General features: G+C 40.0%; 2 protein-coding genes across 3 annotated transcripts in view; both read right to left on the reverse strand.

Moving 5' to 3' along the window:
- The window catches only part of LOC115223004 (G-protein coupled receptor 22-like), a 39,085-nt gene that overhangs the window by 17,222 nt on the left and 3,778 nt on the right, over positions 1-18,085 (reverse strand). The window lies entirely within an intron of this gene.
- On the reverse strand, positions 14,706-16,763 carry LOC115222780 (craniofacial development protein 2-like). Its single transcript, XM_029793079.1, has 3 exons — positions 16,496-16,763; positions 15,670-16,359; positions 14,706-14,788 (listed from the first exon to the last, which is right to left on the reverse strand). Exons 1-3 carry the CDS (start codon positions 16,761-16,763, stop codon positions 14,706-14,708), a joined length of 1,041 nt encoding a protein of 346 aa, XP_029648939.1.

The raw sequence follows: 18,085 nt of genomic DNA on the forward strand, positions 1-18,085 counted from the left end.
CATGGATCAACACTACTATCCAAACTGATACTACTACTGCTACCACCACTACTGTGACAAGTACCAAACCACAACTACCACTGGTGGAAACCATGTCAGGAGTAGAAGCATGAACTGCTCTCATCACCAAAGTAAATAAATATAATGCCACCTCACTCCTCTTAGTGGTGACTAATGAACAAATGAGGTAAAAAGTAATCAGACAGGGAGGAAAAAGTGGAACCAGAAATCTTTAAAATTCACAAAACAAAGCAAAAAGAATGAAGATGAAAACAATTTTTTTTTAAATTAGAGAATGAATAAAAAAACAAAACAAAAATTCAAATAAATAAACGGAAAAGATTGACAAAGAAAAATAAGAAAACAAAAGCCATTTCTTGATTTTGTAAACCAGACTGACCACCACCACCATAGCCACTATCAGTACATGTACACAACTGCTTCCATTACTACCAACAACAGCAACAACAAGTGTTTTGCTGTAAGCTGGTTGTTAGCCAATCAAAGTCTTTAAGTGGAATCAATTATTGTAATGAAAGAAGAGATCAATAACTAAAATAAATAACGGCAAATATTGGCTGACATCCAAAAACAGGCAACAAAAACGAATGGAAAGACTTGGATAAACATTCTCTCAACATTTCTGTCTCTAACTCTCTGCTTCATTCTACAAGTCTCTCTCTATATCTATCTCTAAGACTTTGTTTCTCTCTCTCTCTCTCTCAGTAATTCTTCACAGATGTGGTGTGAGTGGGCAGAGTGGGAAGAGTGTGGAGAAGATAAAGTTAGGGGAAAAAAGATATGGGGCCTGAGAAAGATGAAAAAAAAGGAAGAATGGAATGGAGTGTGGAAAGGAGAGGGTGAGATAAAAGAAAAGAGAAAGGGGGAAGGAAAGACAGAAGGGAGGAAGAGAAAGAGAACTGATGGAGAAGAGGAAGAGAAACATGAGCGAGAGGAGTAAAAGTGAGAAGGAAATGGACAGAAAGAGAAAGAAGGCGAGAGAGAAAAAAAAGAAAGAGGGAGACAGAGATGGGAAAAGGATGGGAGGAAGAAAAGGAGAAAGAGGGAAGAGGAAAGCGAGAAAGAAAGTTCTGTTTTGTATTTCAGTCCATTGTCCAGACAGGATGGAGGAGTGTTGGATGAGCAGAGTTAAATGGTATTGAAAATGATATAAGGCGGCGAGCTGGCAGAAACGTTAGCCAGGCGAAGTGCTTAGTAGTATTTCATCTTTCTTTACGTTCTGAGTTCGAATTCTGCCGAGGTCGACTTTGCCTTTCATCCTTTCGGGGTCGATTAAATAAGTATCAGTTACGCACTGGAGTCGATATAATCGACTTAATCCATTTGTCTGTCCTTGTTTGTCCTCTCTGTGTTTAGCCCCTTGTGGGTAGTAAAGAAATAGGTATTTCGTCTGTTTTTATGTTCTGAGTTCAAATTCCGCCGAGGTTGACTTTGCATTTCATCCTTTCAGGGTCGATAAATTAAGTACCAGTTACGCACTGGGGTCGATATAATCGACTTAATCCATTTGTCTGTCCTTGTTTGTCCTCTCTGTGTTTAGCCCCTTGTGGGTAGTAAAGAAATAGGTATTTTGTCTGTTTTTATGTTCTGAGTTCAAATTCCGCCGAGGTTGACTTTGCCTTTCATCCTTTCAGGGTCGATAAATTAAGTACCAGTTACGCACTGGGGTCGATATAATCGACTTAATCCATTTGTCTGTCCTTGTTTGTCCTCTCTGTGTTTAGCCCCTTGTGGGTAGTAAAGAAATAGGTATTTCGTCTGTTTTTATGTTCTGAGTTCAAATTCCGCCGAGGTTGACTTTGCATTTCATCCTTTCAGGGTCGATAAATTAAGTACCAGTTACGCACTGGGGTCGATATAATCGACTTAATCCATTTGTCTGTCCTTGTTTGTCCTCTCTGTGTTTAGCCCCTTGTGGGTAGTAAAGAAATAGGTATTTTGTCTGTTTTTATGTTCTGAGTTCAAATTCCGCCGAGGTTGACTTTGCCTTTCATCCTTTCAGGGTCGATAAATTAAGTACCAGTTACGCACTGGGGTCGATATAATCGACTTAATCCATTTGTCTGTCCTTGTTTGTCCTCTCTGTGTTTAGCCCCTTGTGGGTAGTAAAGAAATAGGTATTTCGTCTGTTTTTATGTTCTGAGTTCAAATTCCGCCGAGGTTGACTTTGCATTTCATCCTTTCAGGGTCGATAAATTAAGTACCAGTTACGCACTGGGGTCGATATAATCGACTTAATCCATTTGTCTGTCCTTGTTTGTCCTCTCTGTGTTTAGCCCCTTGTGGGTAGTAAAGAAATAGGTATTGAAAATGATAATGATGATGGTGCCAACAGTGACAATGTGTGTTTTTGTGGAATATATAGATACATGTGCACATATATGTGTGCATGTAAAGAAGTTCTGATCTCTGATTGTGGAGGGAATTTGTGGAAAAGGAAGACCAAAGAAGACATGGAACAAAGTGGTGAAAAATGATCTTCTGATCTTGAGCCTCACAAAGATGATTTGCTGTTTGAGAAGACCCATTCAGCGAAGTAATCGAGGCCATGCAGGCATGTTGTTTATGTCCACATCCCTGACCAGTCCTTTCCCCAACAACCTACCTTCTTAACATCTCCCCCATCCTTCCACCACTGTATTCTCTTCCCTCTTCTCTGTTTCCCATTTTCTCTTAGTACCCTTATGGATCTGTCTGCACACAATGTGTTCCTGTTGAACCTCCTCCCCACATCATAACTGCCTGACATCCCTTCCCTCTATTTGTGTCCGCTAGCTGTATTCCCTTCCCCTCTACCTCTCACTCTCCTTTCCATTATAGTAATGGATTATGTACTAAGGCATGCCTTAGTATATCATAGTATGCCTTATGTACTAAGGCATGCTATGGTATGCCCTGCTATGGTGGTGAGCTGGTAGAAACGTTAGCACGCCGGGCAAAATGCTTAGCGGTATTTCGTCTGCCGTTACGTTCTGAGTTCAAATTCCGCCGAGGTCGACTTTGCCTTTAATCCTTTCGGGGTTGATAAATTATGTACCAGTTACGCACTGGGGTCGATATAATTGACTTAATCCGTTTGTCTGACCTTGTTTGGCCCCTTGTGGGTAGTAAAGAAATAGGTATGACCAGATATAACTCTCTGTCCCTACCAAGGTTCACATCATCAATCATTGTATCCCACTGAGCTCAACTTTGCAGATGATGTCACACTTGTCTCATACAATTACAAATGTTAGAAATCCTCAAACTCTCCTCACAAAACTGGAGTCAGCTGCCATTGAAGATGGACAAGCTATGAAAAACTTGGGAAGCATTGCAACTGTCACATAATCTAAAACTATACCTGTTTCATTCTATAATAAAATCTTATTTCTTTATTGCCCACAAGGGGCTAAACATAGAGAGGACAAACAAGGCCTGACAAAGGGATTAAGTCAATTACATTGACCTCAGTGCGTAACTGGTACTTAATTTATCGAACCCGAAAGGATGAAAGGCAAAGTCGACCTCGGCGGAATTTGAACTCAGAACATAGCAGCAGACAAAACACTGCTAAGCACTTCGCCCGGTTTGCTAACGATTCTATAATAGAATCTGTTCTGCCCTACAGCCTTGAATGCTGGTCTCTTATGATGGCCCAACAGTGATCACTAGATGGCCCATACACTCAACTTCTGCACAAGACCTTTAATGTGTCTTGTGCTGATCATATGTCGAGCAAATCATTATATGGACCTTTACCACCAGCCAGCCAACCAATCAAACAAAGAAGGCTAAAATTCACAGACCACTGTTTTCATCAAACAGTTCAAACTTCTAATAACCCAAGGGGCAAGTTCAAGTCTACTGAATGGGCTCACTATATGTGTGTGTATACATATATATATATATATATATATATATACAAAATAAGAAAATGGAGGAATAGATTTCTTTCAACCATCAACTTCCAGATAATACCAATTCATATAATTTATTAACTAATTATTTATATTAAATAGGAACATCCAAATCCAACAGAATAATACAGAATTACTGGCAGTATATTGGATAAATGATATCTCATAGTGGGTTACACTCATAACCCCTATCTCACTTTGTACTATATATATATATATATATATATATATATATATATATATATATATATCATTGTTTAATGTCTGTTTTCCATGCTGGCATGAATTAGACAGTGTGATAGAAGCTGCCATACCGGGCTCCATTGGATGTTTTAGCATGGTTTCTACAGCTGGATACCCTTCCTAATGCCAACCAGAGTACATAATATACTGGGTACTTTTAACATGGTATCAGCACCAGTGCTTTTTATGTGGAACCGTCACTGACAGGGTCACCAAGTACCTTGCAAGACAAAAAAGAGAGAACAGAAGAGAGAGTGATGACCTTTGGTGAGGTATTGGGTGAACTTACAACGGTATAATGAAGGGAACCGTTTTATAGTTGTGAAAGGGTGGTGGTGGTGATGGTGAGAGTAACATAGGAGGAGCAGGAGAAATGAAATGGAGGAGGTGCTAGCACATCATCTCAAAGTAACATGTCCAAGAAGTTGAAGAGAGTGTGGTGATAGGAGACCCAGGGAGAGTGAATGAAAGCTGTAATCTCTCCACTCCCCACTGAAACACCATGAACTGAAGGACAGAAGAATCTGTAGAAATAATTAAGACCCAGGAAGGAATTGATTTCTGTCTTCTTTTCATCTTGGCTCTTTTTCAAACGTTACTGTGAATTGCATTCTTGATTGCTCTTGGAAATAATTGCAAATGATATTTATTCGTTAATCAGAACTGGATACACTGTCCTCATTAAATAATAAAAAAGACTGTCTAAAGAAACCAAAAACTCTTCCTCAATTCTTCTGACAATAGCTTTGACTAATAATTACCATTATATCACCGTACAATTATTATCCAGATTTTCTGCATTTTGTTTCATCCTTTCTGTTACAATAATTTACAATTGAGAGCTGACATTATTTTCTCATTACTTTTCTAGTTAGAGTCATACTTTTACAGCTGGTCTCCACCTCTCTCTTCCCCACACTCTTTATCAAAAATTGCAATCAATTTAAACTTTCATTCATGGATAATATTATTTCATCTGTAAATCTCCCAGTGAAAATATTGAACTGCTCAGTTCTCTATCGTAAAAGAAGCTGATTGCAGTTACCACTCACATCAATAGTTGAAATTTATAAACTAGGGATATATGAATGGTGATGATGCTGAGAGAGTCGAAGGATATAGAAATCAGGATTAATCCACCAGATGTAAAAGAGCCAAGAAGTAGAAAGCAGAAGCAGAGACTAATGACATCCTGTCTTCACTTGCACACTCAGATGTGGTGGGTGCAATGCAAATTCATCAGAAGGGACTCGGCTTTAATGCAGATCAGTTCAGACCATTTGCAAGCATGAGGCAGAGTGAATGCAGATCTGTAGTTAGCAACAGCATCAAAGCAAGGGAAACAGAGAGAAGAGAGCTTCATTTCTTCCAATGCTCTTGTTGCAAGTAGCCATTTTAAAATAAAGCGCCAATTTGTGGTAGCTGGCAATATGATGTAATGTCCTATTGCCAAAGAAATATTATTGTCGTTTTTTCCATTGGTTAATATAACTGCTCATATAAGGATTCTAAAAGTTACTTAAAGAATATTCGTATGGGATTTCGATTCTTTAAAGTCAAATTGAGCAGTTATAAAAACCCTGGATTTTGGGAAAAACTTCAGTGTTTGTTGGATGTAACTAAACTCCATGACACTCACTCCTTTGAGACATTGGTGATTTTTCATGCCATGTCCAAGGAAAATCCAACAAGTCTTATTTGAATTGTTGTGATTCAATATTAGCTAGATTTATGAATTAGATAGTAAAATATAAAGTCATAATTCTATACGACGAAAATTATCTTTCTTTCACCTGTATACTCTCAACAAGAACAGATGATAAAATGGGAGGAACATGAGGAAAATGATATATGCAGATGTGGAAAAGTTGGAACACTGAAACATATTCTTTCTGGTTGTTCACTGGCATTGAACAGATGTACATCAAGACACAATCTGGTCCTTAAGGTCATCTTCAATATTATAAAGAACCAAATTGCTCTCATCAACAGTGGCAAAAAAACCACTGAAAGAATCAACCAGAGATTTCATTACCTTTGTGCGCTCAGGACAGCAGATCTGTTTGAAGAAGAAGAAACTTCCTGTGAGCGATGAAAAGTTTCGCGGCAATTGGGAGGTGGCTGCAGATTTACTAGGGTGCCCTGGATTCTTTTCTATCCCAGTTATGAAGAAACCGGATATCATAATATGGTGTGAAAGAAAGAAAGTGGTAAATCTAGTCAAGTTAATGGTTCCTCATGAAGATAACATGGACGCTACTCGCGCTCGAAAGATTGACTGTTATATAGACCTCTTCAAAGAATGTGAAGACACAAGCTGGAAAGCAGAGCAGTTTCCAATCGCAGTCGGATGTAGAGAGTTTATTGGATACAGTGTAAGGCAACTATTGTTATCATTAAGCGTAACTCATCATAAAACAAATACCACTAAGAGTGATTTCCAAACTACAGTGGAAAAGCAAGCCACTGGATTTGATTAAAAAGACACAATGAGCAATGGCTAAAAGAATATTGATGTAAATGTGATAACCAGTTGATATGGTAAGGCGGCAAGCTGGCAGAAACGTTAGCACGCCAGGCGAAATGCGTAGTCGTATTTCGTCTGCCGTTACGTTCTCAGTTCAAATTCCGCCGAGGTTGACTTTGCCTTTCATCCTTTCATGGTCGATAAATTAAGTACCAGTTACACACTGGGGTCGATGTAATCGACTTAATCCGTTTGTCTGTCCTTGTTTGTCCCCTCTATGTTTAGCCCCTTGTGGGTAATAAAGAAACAGATATGGTAGGGAAGGCCTCGTTTCAGTGAGTAGGGGCCAGTGCATAATGATGCCATTGAGAGGTAGGCCCTAAAATGGCACACATTCTCTTCTGCTGACCCCATAAACTTGCTGGGCATCCAGTATGCAGAGCTTTCATCTGGTAGCACTTGCATCTATAAGTTGTTTGCAAAACATCTAACTAAAATTCTGGATAACAACAAAATATAATTGTGTGTTGAAGACTAAAAATTCTTATCAAAGGAAAATGTTAAATCCAAATCAATTGAAGATAAAAAAATGTAACAAAAATACTTTCCAGTTGACAAGACAGACATTTCCAACATGCTTACATCAAAACATAAGTGACATGAAAATCCAGACCGCAGTTCAATAAAAAGTATCTAATATACTGTTGTAATCCAATGTTGCTGTTACCACATCCACACACTGGTATAGCAGTTTAGTTAGTTAAACAAGTAAATACACAACTACACTCTCGGAGTGGTTGGCGTTAGGAAGGGCATCCAACTGTAGAAACTTTACACACACATGACAGGCTTCTATTATCAGCTTCCGTCTACCAAATCCACTCACAAGGCTTTGGTCGGCCCGAGGCTATAGTAGAAGACACTTGCCCAATGGGATTGGGCCGAAACCATGTGATTTGGGAGCGAGCTTCATATCACACAGCCACAACTGCACCTATTATATAATATATATATATATATATATATATGTATATGTATGTATATCAATTACTTTATAATCAGCTCATCCTCATCCCCAATGTATGTGTTTTACTTGTTCACTGGTTTGCTGTGGTACTGTGCTCTGGGCACCACTCCTTCATACCACTGATAGCCATCAAAAAGCAAGACGGCACACACCCCCAGTCCCATCCAGGAGTGATGGATACCAATATTTTGTGGCTTATCAACATCACAGTTATTTCCATGTCCATGGAAGGCTGAAGGGCAATGTTGGCCTCAGTGAAATTTTAATTGAAAACAAAGTAACTCTTCAAATACGAACAAGTTATTTTGTCTGTCATGGCATCATACCAATGTCTACCAACAGAAAAAGGCTGGAAATTTTAAAAGAGGCAGAGAGATACAGAAAGTTGATTAAAATGACCTTAGTACATAATGATTTTATTAAAGGCAAGAAAGTGGCTTCCATGAGCTCACTTAGCTTGCTATTCATAGCAGCCAAATCTTATCACAACTTAGCATCCTTATCCGTGCTGGTGGCACGTCCATGCTGGTGTCACGTAAAAAGCACCAATCCGATCATGGCCATTGCCAGCCTCACCTGGCACGTAAAAAGCACCCACTACACTCACAGAGTGGTTGGCGTTAGGAAGGGCATCCAGCTGTAGAATCACTGCCAGATCAGACTGGGGCCTGGTGCAGCCTTCTGGCTTCCCAGATCCCAGTTGAACCGTCCAACCCATGCTAGCATGGAAAACAGACGTTAAACAATGATGATGATGATGATGATAAGAGAGGGAAGGACACCTTAGAAAATGTAGTCCTAGAAATATCTTAGTAGATGGTATGGTCATGGTTGAAGTGTGTTTGTTCCAAGGGTTTCCTTACTGAGAACTGATTTGGAGCTAGACAACAACAGCAACAATACCAACACTTCCACCACCACTGCTAACAGTAACGACGACGACTGGTTATTGACATTATTGATCCGAGAGAGATGAAAGGCAAAGTCGATCACTCTCAGCAAGATCTCAACACAAAATGTAACAGGAAGTAATTAAATACTGCAAAACAATTTTGGTCATCATGCTTCCACACTAACAGCAACATTGATGATCGATGGTGATAATAATGATGATGATGATGATGACAATGATTATTTTTCCTGCTCATCTTTTACTGTAATAATGTCACTGGGCAGAATCCCAACAGAAATCATTTCAAATAACATCCAGAATAAAAAAAAATATTTTAAGAATTACGACAAATGATGAAAATAATTCTCTTTCTATTCTCTTCTCTTTTGACTTTATATATATGACTGAGTATGTATATATAATATATGTGCATGTTTGTGTGTGTGTACACATATGCACACACATATATCAACATCACTACCATCACCATATACATATATATGTATCTATATATGTGTATATAGTCAGTAAAGTCATGGAGCGCATTGTCAGGAAAAGACTGATTGAGTTCCTTAAGGACAATGACCTGCTCTCTGACACCCAACATGGCTTTCACTCGGGAAGGAGCTGTCTTACAGAGCTTCTGTGACACTATGACTGACTGGGTATTGAAGCAATTAATGAACTGTTCAAAGGTGGATGTGGTATACCTCGACTTTGCGAAGGCATTTGACAAGGTCGACCATGGAATGATATGCCACAAAATACGGGGACTCGGCATCACCGATAAAGTTGGAGAGTGGTTGCATGATTTCCTAAAGGACGGGAGCCAAACTGTGCCAGTCAATGGAGCTCTCTCCACAGAGACACCAGTAGTGAGTGGAGTTCCCCAGGGCACTGTGCTGGGGCCACTGCTTTTCATGGTATCCCTATCGGATATGCCATCAGTGACAGAGGTAACCATGCTTACCAACTATGCCGACAACACAAAAGTTGCACAGTCAGTCAAGGAAACCTCTGATGCTACACTCTTACAGAAAGCTCTAGATGCCATCTATACATCGGCTGAGGATCACAACATGCAATTTAATGCAAGTAAATTCCAAGCCCTCTGCTACCAGTTGAGCACTGCTCAGGAATCACGACATCAGTACATTGGACCAAGTGGAGCAACGATCCCAGAATCAAATACAGTGCATGATCTTGGTATAGAAATGAGCTACAATGCCTCATTTCACACACATATCAATAAAATGTTGGCCGTATACAGAAGACCAAGACACTATGATGAGACTATGGAAGTCATTTATCCTCAGCCAACTGGACTACTGCTCTCAGCTATGGTCACCTTATACAACAAGGATGATAGCAGAGCTTGAAGCAGTCCAACAACATTACACAAAGAAAATTGCATCAATGAAACGATTGAGCTACTGGAACAGATTGAAAGAGCTGCGACTCTATTCCTTGGCATGAAGGCCAGAGAGGTATGCAGTGATATATATATGAAAGGTACTGGAAGGACTGGTACCAAACTTTGGAATAAAGAGCTATAGAAGAGCACAAACAGGGCGTCACTGTGCTGTCCCCACTGTGCCGACTGCTTCATCTCGGGCACGGATGATATACTGCAATAGCTTGGATTTCAAGGGCCCACAGCTGTTTAACTGTCTGCTGAAGCATCTGAGGAGCCTCCATGGAGTGGATGTAGATGTTTTCAAACATAATCTTGACCTCTGGCTCGCCAAGATCCCAGATGAGCCAATATCTAGGCAAGAAACTCAAAAAGGGTAGTAACATCGAATTCCATCCTTCCCCAAAAAGCCGCTCCGACAAAGGGTGAAAGTGGAAAGATGATCACAATGGTGGTGCTCCAGCATGGCCACAGTCATTGGACTGAAACATATAAAAGAATAATATCTATATATATAGATGTATATATACATATGTATATACAGACATGAATATATATATACTCTTTTACTCTTTTACTTGTTTCAGTCATTTGACTGCGGCCATGCTGAAGCACCGCCTTTAATCGGGACTTATTCTTTGTAAGCCCAATACTTATTCTATCGGTCTCTTTTGCCGAACCACTAAGTAATGGGGACATAAACACACCAGCATCGGTTGTCAAGCAATGCTAGGGGACAAATACAGACACAAACACACACACGCATATATATATATATACATATATACGACGGGCTTCTTTCAGTTTCCATCTACCAAATCCACTCACAAGGCATTGGTCGACCCGAGGCTATAGTAGAAGACACTTGCCCAAGGTGCCACGCAGTGGGACTGAACCCGGAGCCATGTGGTTGGTAGACAAGCTACTTACCACACAGCCACTCCTGTGCCTACAAATATATATACATATCTCTATATATATACGTACATATATACACAGTCAGTCAAGGAAACCTCTGATGCTATGCTCTTACAGAAAGATCTAGATGCCATCTATATATGGGCTGAGGATAACAACATGCAATTTAATGCAAGTAAATTCCAGGCCCTCCGCTACAAGTTGAACACTACTCAGGAATCACGACATCAGTATATATTTATATATATATATATATAAGAATTTTTTTGCGTAATAAGATAAAAAGCCAAGGCTGTATAGATATTAGAGCATTTATAGATAGAAGGTCTTACAGCTGTTTCTAGGATATTAATTAATAATATCCCTTCATTGGAAACAGTGTGAAACGAAAATTAAGTCATAGTTAGTTTCGATGTGATACAAAATAGAGAGTGAGGTGGAGGAAAGAAAATAGATGTATGATATATATGGGTGTTGAAGTTGTAAATCCGCTTTATAGGCATAATGGTATATATGCAATATTCCAATATCCTTTGAGTAAAATCAAAAAGTCCAATAGAGTTTAATATGAGTCCTTCCAAACATAGAGTTTATGAGCAATGTAAGATTCCCTTATGAGTGAGATCCAGCAGATTTTTAAACTTGGTCATTCCCAGTAGGGAATTTATATAGTGTTGCAAAGTCAAGGTTTATATTTAAAATGACCTAGAAATAGGGAGTGTATTAGTAAGGTTAAATTGAAAGCAGGAAGAGAGGAATGAAATAAAGAGAAAAAAGAGGAGAGAAAGAAAAAAATGAAAGAAAGGAGAGAGAAGATTAGTAAAAATAACAAAATAACAAAAAAAAAGCTGAAGATAGGAATAAAGAAAAAACAAAAAACAAAAATTCTGATATAGATCAATCAGTGGTCAGTAAAAATAATTTGAAAGTAGGAGTGGAGATAGAGAGAGAAAGGTATTATAGTGTAAAAGATAGAGGAATGGTGGGTTAAGAGGTAAAGGAATGACCAATGTGTAATAGTAGAGTCTAATTGTAGAGCAAAGATATGAAGAATTAAGAACATAGCAGTTCAGTGCTTAGTAATCTGAGAAAATATGTGGAGTGGCTGTGTGGTAAGTAGCTTGCTTACCAACCACATGGTTCCGGGTTCAGTCCCACTGCGTGGCATCTTGGGCAAGTGTCTTCTGCTAAAGCCCCAGGCCGACCAATGCCTTGTGAGTGGATTTGGTAGACGGAAACTGAAAGAAGCCTGTCGTATATATATATATATATATATGTATGTGTTTGTCTCCCTAGCATTGCTTGACAACCGATGCTGGTGTGTTTACGTCCCCGTCACTTAGCAGTTTGGCAAAAGAGACCAATAGAATAAGTACTGGGCTTACAAAGAATAAGTCCTGGTGTCGATTTGCTCGACAAAAGGCGGTGCTCCAGCATGGCCGCAGTCAAATGACTGAAACAAGTAAGAGAGAAAGAGATATGTATATATCAGATAAGTTACATATACAATCCTTATTCGCATGTGTATGCACTCATACATGTTCATTTATATGCTCATCTGCATGTATCATCGCCCCTACATATGCAGGTATATATACCTCGCATGTGTACGTATGTTTACATATACCCACATGCATGCATATACGCATACTCTCACTCATACATATATATGGGTGTGTGCACATACGAATATAATCAGATGGTTGTATATGTGAGAAACTAGATAGGGATTATGAGTTAGAGTGTAAATTTATAGGTTATTGGGATTACCTAAGGAGTATTATGGAAATGCACTGTATGGTCATTCTGGCATTTGGATTTGTGGTAGAATTTAAATGTGTGATAAAAGCGGTGGTTGCATGTGCTTAGTGCCTCATTATGTTTATTAAGCAGTGTTGTCCAACCCATGCAAGCATGGAAAGCAGACGCTAAATGATGATGATGATGTTGAAGAGTTTTGCTTTAATATTTGGAGTGCCTCCTTCAGGCAAAGCTTGCAGATTGAGCATTGACCTCGGTAGGGAAGTCCTGAGTCCAGTATGGACCATGATAGAGTATAGGTATATTTGAATAGAGAAAAATTATGTGTAAAAAATTATATGAGCAATAAAACTATAATCAATATCTCTATAAATATGTAAAAAAAAATATAAAAAATATACAAGAAATATATGTAAAAGTATAGAGAGATAAAAAGCTTGTATGTGGACACAATATAGAAAGCAAGTCCTATCTGTAATCTCGGGGGACCAAAAACATAACAAATATCCAGCCACGTGTGAACATGATCCCAAAATTTCAGTTCTTGAATTTAGACATGTGGCGGGGTCTAAGCTGCTTTTCCAGATGAGCCATCTTTCCCTATCACAATGACTGCACTTTCCACTGCCATTGGTGTAGGGCTTACACTTGGCTAAGATCTTCCAATGGATGTTGTAACTGACACCTTTATCTTTTAAGGACCATATATGACTGGATAATTTGGTCATTTTCCTTTTATCCCAGTACCTGAAGATCAAGGTGTGATTATTGAACCTGGCCTTGAAATTACCCTCTGTAAGGCCCACGTATTTCTTCATAGAAACTGTGTCCTTAGTGGATATAGAGTCCACGGTGGCTTTATAAACGGTGATCTCGGACATGCAAGCTCCATTTAGCGGGCACAAATTTTTAACCCTGTATGAACAGCTGGTTTCATTTTGTGGTTTTTGTGTGTTGCGTGCGATTATATTTTTAAAATTATTAGTTGAGCTGAAACTGATTTTGAAGTTATGTCTATTGAAGAGCTTTTGTAAGTATGGTTGACTGGAAAGTGTCTATCTATCAGTGCTAAGACATACTTGCCTATATTAAAGGTCACTTCAGGTGAGTAGGGGGGGGTGAACCAGATAGTTTTCCTATTCCTATGTTTCTTTTTCTTTATTATTGGACTGATGGCAGGTGTATAGGTTATTTCCTCACTAAATCCACTATCTTTTAGAGCCTTATTATATACTGGGGCAATGCTATTAAAAATGTCCCTATCGGAGGAGAGGCTAGAAATTTTTTTGCTAATGTTTTTAACTAAATTTTTAAACACTATGGGGGGATGACAGGAACCCACATTAATACAACTAAGTCTATGATTGAGCTTCCTATAAGGTTTATAAATATTCTTATTTAGATCTAAGGATACATCTAGGAAACTGACAACCATCAGGTTGGTGTCTGTAGTTATGCTAAGACTGAAAGTTTTCATCAAATGGATAATGTCCTTCCTAAAACAATCCTGTGCTGGTCCATTGGTATTAGCAGTTAAGGCTAGGGCATCATCTTTGTAAATGGCAAAGTATACATCAGGAAAAGTTTTGCCTAACATATCAAGTAGGAATAGTCCAGTAAGATTGCATATACCTGCTCTATCATATGACCCCATGATCACATCGAAAGCATACACTGCACAGACATATAGGCAGAATAGTTGGTGGAGGTTTGTTTTCCATAGGTTCACAAACGAGATCTGAGCCCAGCAAAAGAAAGGCATGGTCTGTCACAGACTGTGCACACAAAAAGTTCATTGTCATTCACCTTCTCAATCATAACATTCTTCCTTAGATCTCTTTTGAGTCTTACATGCATTATCCTAGCCTCTTCAAATGCTTTCACTCCACTCCACTCCACACTTCAATCCAAAGCAAGAGTTTCTATGTCTTCTGGATCTATTCCAAGTGACTTCATAGTAGTCCTTATGCCATCCTTAAGCCTTTTTTTAGGTTTACACGATAGTGTTTTCCCTCAACAGGTTCATCATAAAACAGCTGTTTCAGCATGCATTTATCTGCCATTCAAACAATATGGTCAGACCATCTCATTTGGTTCCTTAAAATCATAGCTTTAACTGAGGTGATGCCTGAAGATGCAAGGACATCTGTGTTTGGAGTAAAAGAACTCCATTTAATATGTAAAATGCGATGAAGGCATTTTTGGTGGAATTGTTCTAACAATTTAAAATGCCTTTCATAACATATCTATGTTTCACAAGAATACAACAGGGATAGTAAGACAAATGATTTGGAAAGAGCCAGCTTTGTATTCTTATTTATGTCACTGGCACCAGACGTGTGACTCCAAGCCACCAAATGCTTTTGCTGTTCTTTGAATTCACAGATGAACTTCTGTATCAAGATTTCCATCATTTTGTACAGAGCTTCCAAGGTGGATGAATGAATTGACAACCTTAAGTAGCTTACCCTTAACAAAAATTTTAGGGGGTTTACAAACAGCACCACACGCAGGTTAATGCATTACAACTGTTTTTTTAAGTTGATGGTCAAGCCAAAATCATCACAGGCTGAGTCAAATGCAGATACAAGAGATTGCCGACCTGTTTCAGAATGACTGACAAGATCATAATCGTCAGTAAATAAAAGCTCCCTAATAAGTAAAGTAAAAACCTTCATTTTGAATTTCAGTCTGGTCAGATTAAAAACATTCCCTGTTGTTTGATATTTTATGTGAATACCCTCCTCAGAGTTTTGAAAAGCATGTGACAACACAACAGCAAAGTATATTGCAAAGAGGTTGGGTGCATCAAGGTCTCCTTGCTTTACTCCATTTTTCACAGCAAAAGATTCAGAGAACCTACAACCAAAGTTAACTGTAGTTTTGAAATCTTGATGCAGAGCCTTGATCATGTTTACAAATTTTTCTAGGCAACCTATTTTCCTTAGAATTAGCCACAGAGCATTTCGATTAACAGTATTGAACGCTTTGCTCAAATCAACAAAGCAATGGTATAGAGCAAGATACTGTTCAATGCACTTTTCTTGTAATTGTCTGCAGCTGTGCCCCTGGAGGCACGAAAACCACACTGAGACTCAGACACCATATTTGGAACTTCCTCAGATGTCTTAAAGATGGCTGTTTTCTGGTTCTCCCACAAGATGTCTGGGGTGGTGTCATCAGTGCAAGGGGATTCATCTAGCTTTTGCTGCAGGTCTGCTTGGAACTTGACTTTCACTTCCTCCCGGCACAGGCTGCCGACGTTGAGTTTCTTTACAGGGTTACCTTTCTTCTTGGGTTTGGATTTGAGCTGCAGTTTGAGCTTGCAGTGGACAAGGCGATGGTCAGTGTGGCACTCTGCACTGGGCATCACTCTTGTGTGTAGCACGTCTTCCAGGTCCCGCTGGCGTACAAGCACATAGTCAAGTAGATGCCAATGTTTGGACCAAGGATGCATCCAAGTTGTTTTCAGATGGTCTTTCTGTTGGAAGATTGTGTTGGTAATAGCAAGTTGGTGCTCTGTGCAGAACTCGAGCAGGAGGCGACCGTTGTCATTACAGCTACCAATGCCGTGTCTTCCAAGGACTCCTTTCCAAGCCTCAGAGTTCCTCCCAACTCTTGCGTTGAAGTCACCAAGGATCAGGACCTTGTCATTTGCAGGGGTGTTGTTCAAGAGTCTGTGCAGAGCAGAATAGAAGTTGCCTTTGTCTGCAGAATCTGCCAGAAGAGTTAGAGCATAAACACTGAAGAGTGTGAGATGTTGTTTGCTCTCCAGTGGTAGGCGCATGGATATGATGCAGTCCGAGTGGCCCGTGGGTAACATTTCCAGTTTGGAGGTGATGGAATTCCTCACCATGAGTCCTACACCCGACAGGCATCTTCCAGATGATGGTTTCCCAGACCAGAAGAGGGTGTAGCCAGCGCCGCATTCTCTGACTGCCCTCGTCAGCAAAGTGGACCTCGCTGAGAGCTGCTATGTCAATGCTGAGGCGGGATAGTTCATGGGCTATGAGAGCTGAATGACGTTCTGGGTGGCTGCTGTCAGCTTTTTCAAGCATGGTCCTGACATTCCAGCAGGCAACTTTCAAGTCCTGCTTACTTTTCTTTGGTCCTGTTTCCATGTTTGTTCGACCACTCTGAAGATGCCCGTTGACCGCAGCTAACCAACTGGGTATAGAGGAGACGAGCTTTGTTTAGGTGAACCTTTTCTACCACCCCTCTCCATGTAGAGCAGACAGTGCTCTCCCTAAATAGGGCTGCCCGGTCGCTCAGGATGCTGCCAAGTAGTGTCGTTGCCTCCAGGTTGTCAACCAGGCGACCAAAGTCCTGAGCCACTACATGTAGGATCAAGACTGCGGCTTCCAGTGACATCTACCTGCCACTTTCGCCCCTTTCCCATCACTGCAGGGCTTTTGGGATGGCTGGTCATAGAACGTGGACGTGTCCTTTGGCCTGTGCTGAGGAGTTTTAAAGTGAAGTGCAGTGTGCACAAACTGGCCCCACCCTTTAAGCACGAGGTTCATCTGCCATGGCCTAGTGAGCTGGGGCGGTGACAGCGAGTTCCTCAGGTCGTAGGTTTGAAGTAGGAGTTACCCTCTCCTAGGCAGGTTTCCGACCATGGCTGATGAGCCCCTCCTGCCATGCCATCTAAACCAAGGCAAAAGAGGGAAAAGGATCCATGGTTTTCACTAGGCGTATACTACCCAGTTGCCTGGGCCGAAGTAGGGGGTTAGCTTAGGAGCCCACGCCCGGAACCTTTGACTAAAAAGTCTGTTCACAAGGCAGTGGAGTGAGATCAGGGAGTCACACCCATTGGGAGACGATGACCAGTAGACTAGTTCATACACCTTTGCTTGGTCATTTACCAAACTGGGGTCTCAATGATCCCAAAATTCCATTTGAGCCATTGACCAAATGGTTCTTCCGCCTCTTCTGGAATACAATGCCTCAGGTGAGACAAGGGACAGTGACAATACAATATGTACATTATACATACACACACTCAGAGTTTGAAATGCAATACACAATACATACACAGACACACATGCACAAACACTCCACACACACATTGTTGAATGGACACTGACTACGTTGTAGTTCCACTGCCTTTTGACTGGTCTCATTTTCTGCCCCGCAGGGTGTCTAACAACCACCTGCTTCACCAAGCAAACCTGGTGGGGTTGCCAGTTTAGTCACCAACGACCCAATCATGTAACAGGTTGTACTGAACAACATGGTACCAGTAGCACTCGAGAGCGATCTGACATATATATACCTACATATACATACAAACATTCAAATACATATATATACATATATATTTAAACATTCATATACATATATATATAAACATTCCCATGCATATATATAGACATTCATATACATACAGATATAAACATTCTCATGCATACATATATATAAACATTCAAATATATATATATAA

The sequence above is a fragment of the Octopus sinensis genome, linkage group LG21, assembly GCF_006345805.1.
Source record: "Octopus sinensis linkage group LG21, ASM634580v1, whole genome shotgun sequence".
NCBI lineage: Eukaryota > Metazoa > Mollusca > Cephalopoda > Octopoda > Octopodidae > Octopus > Octopus sinensis.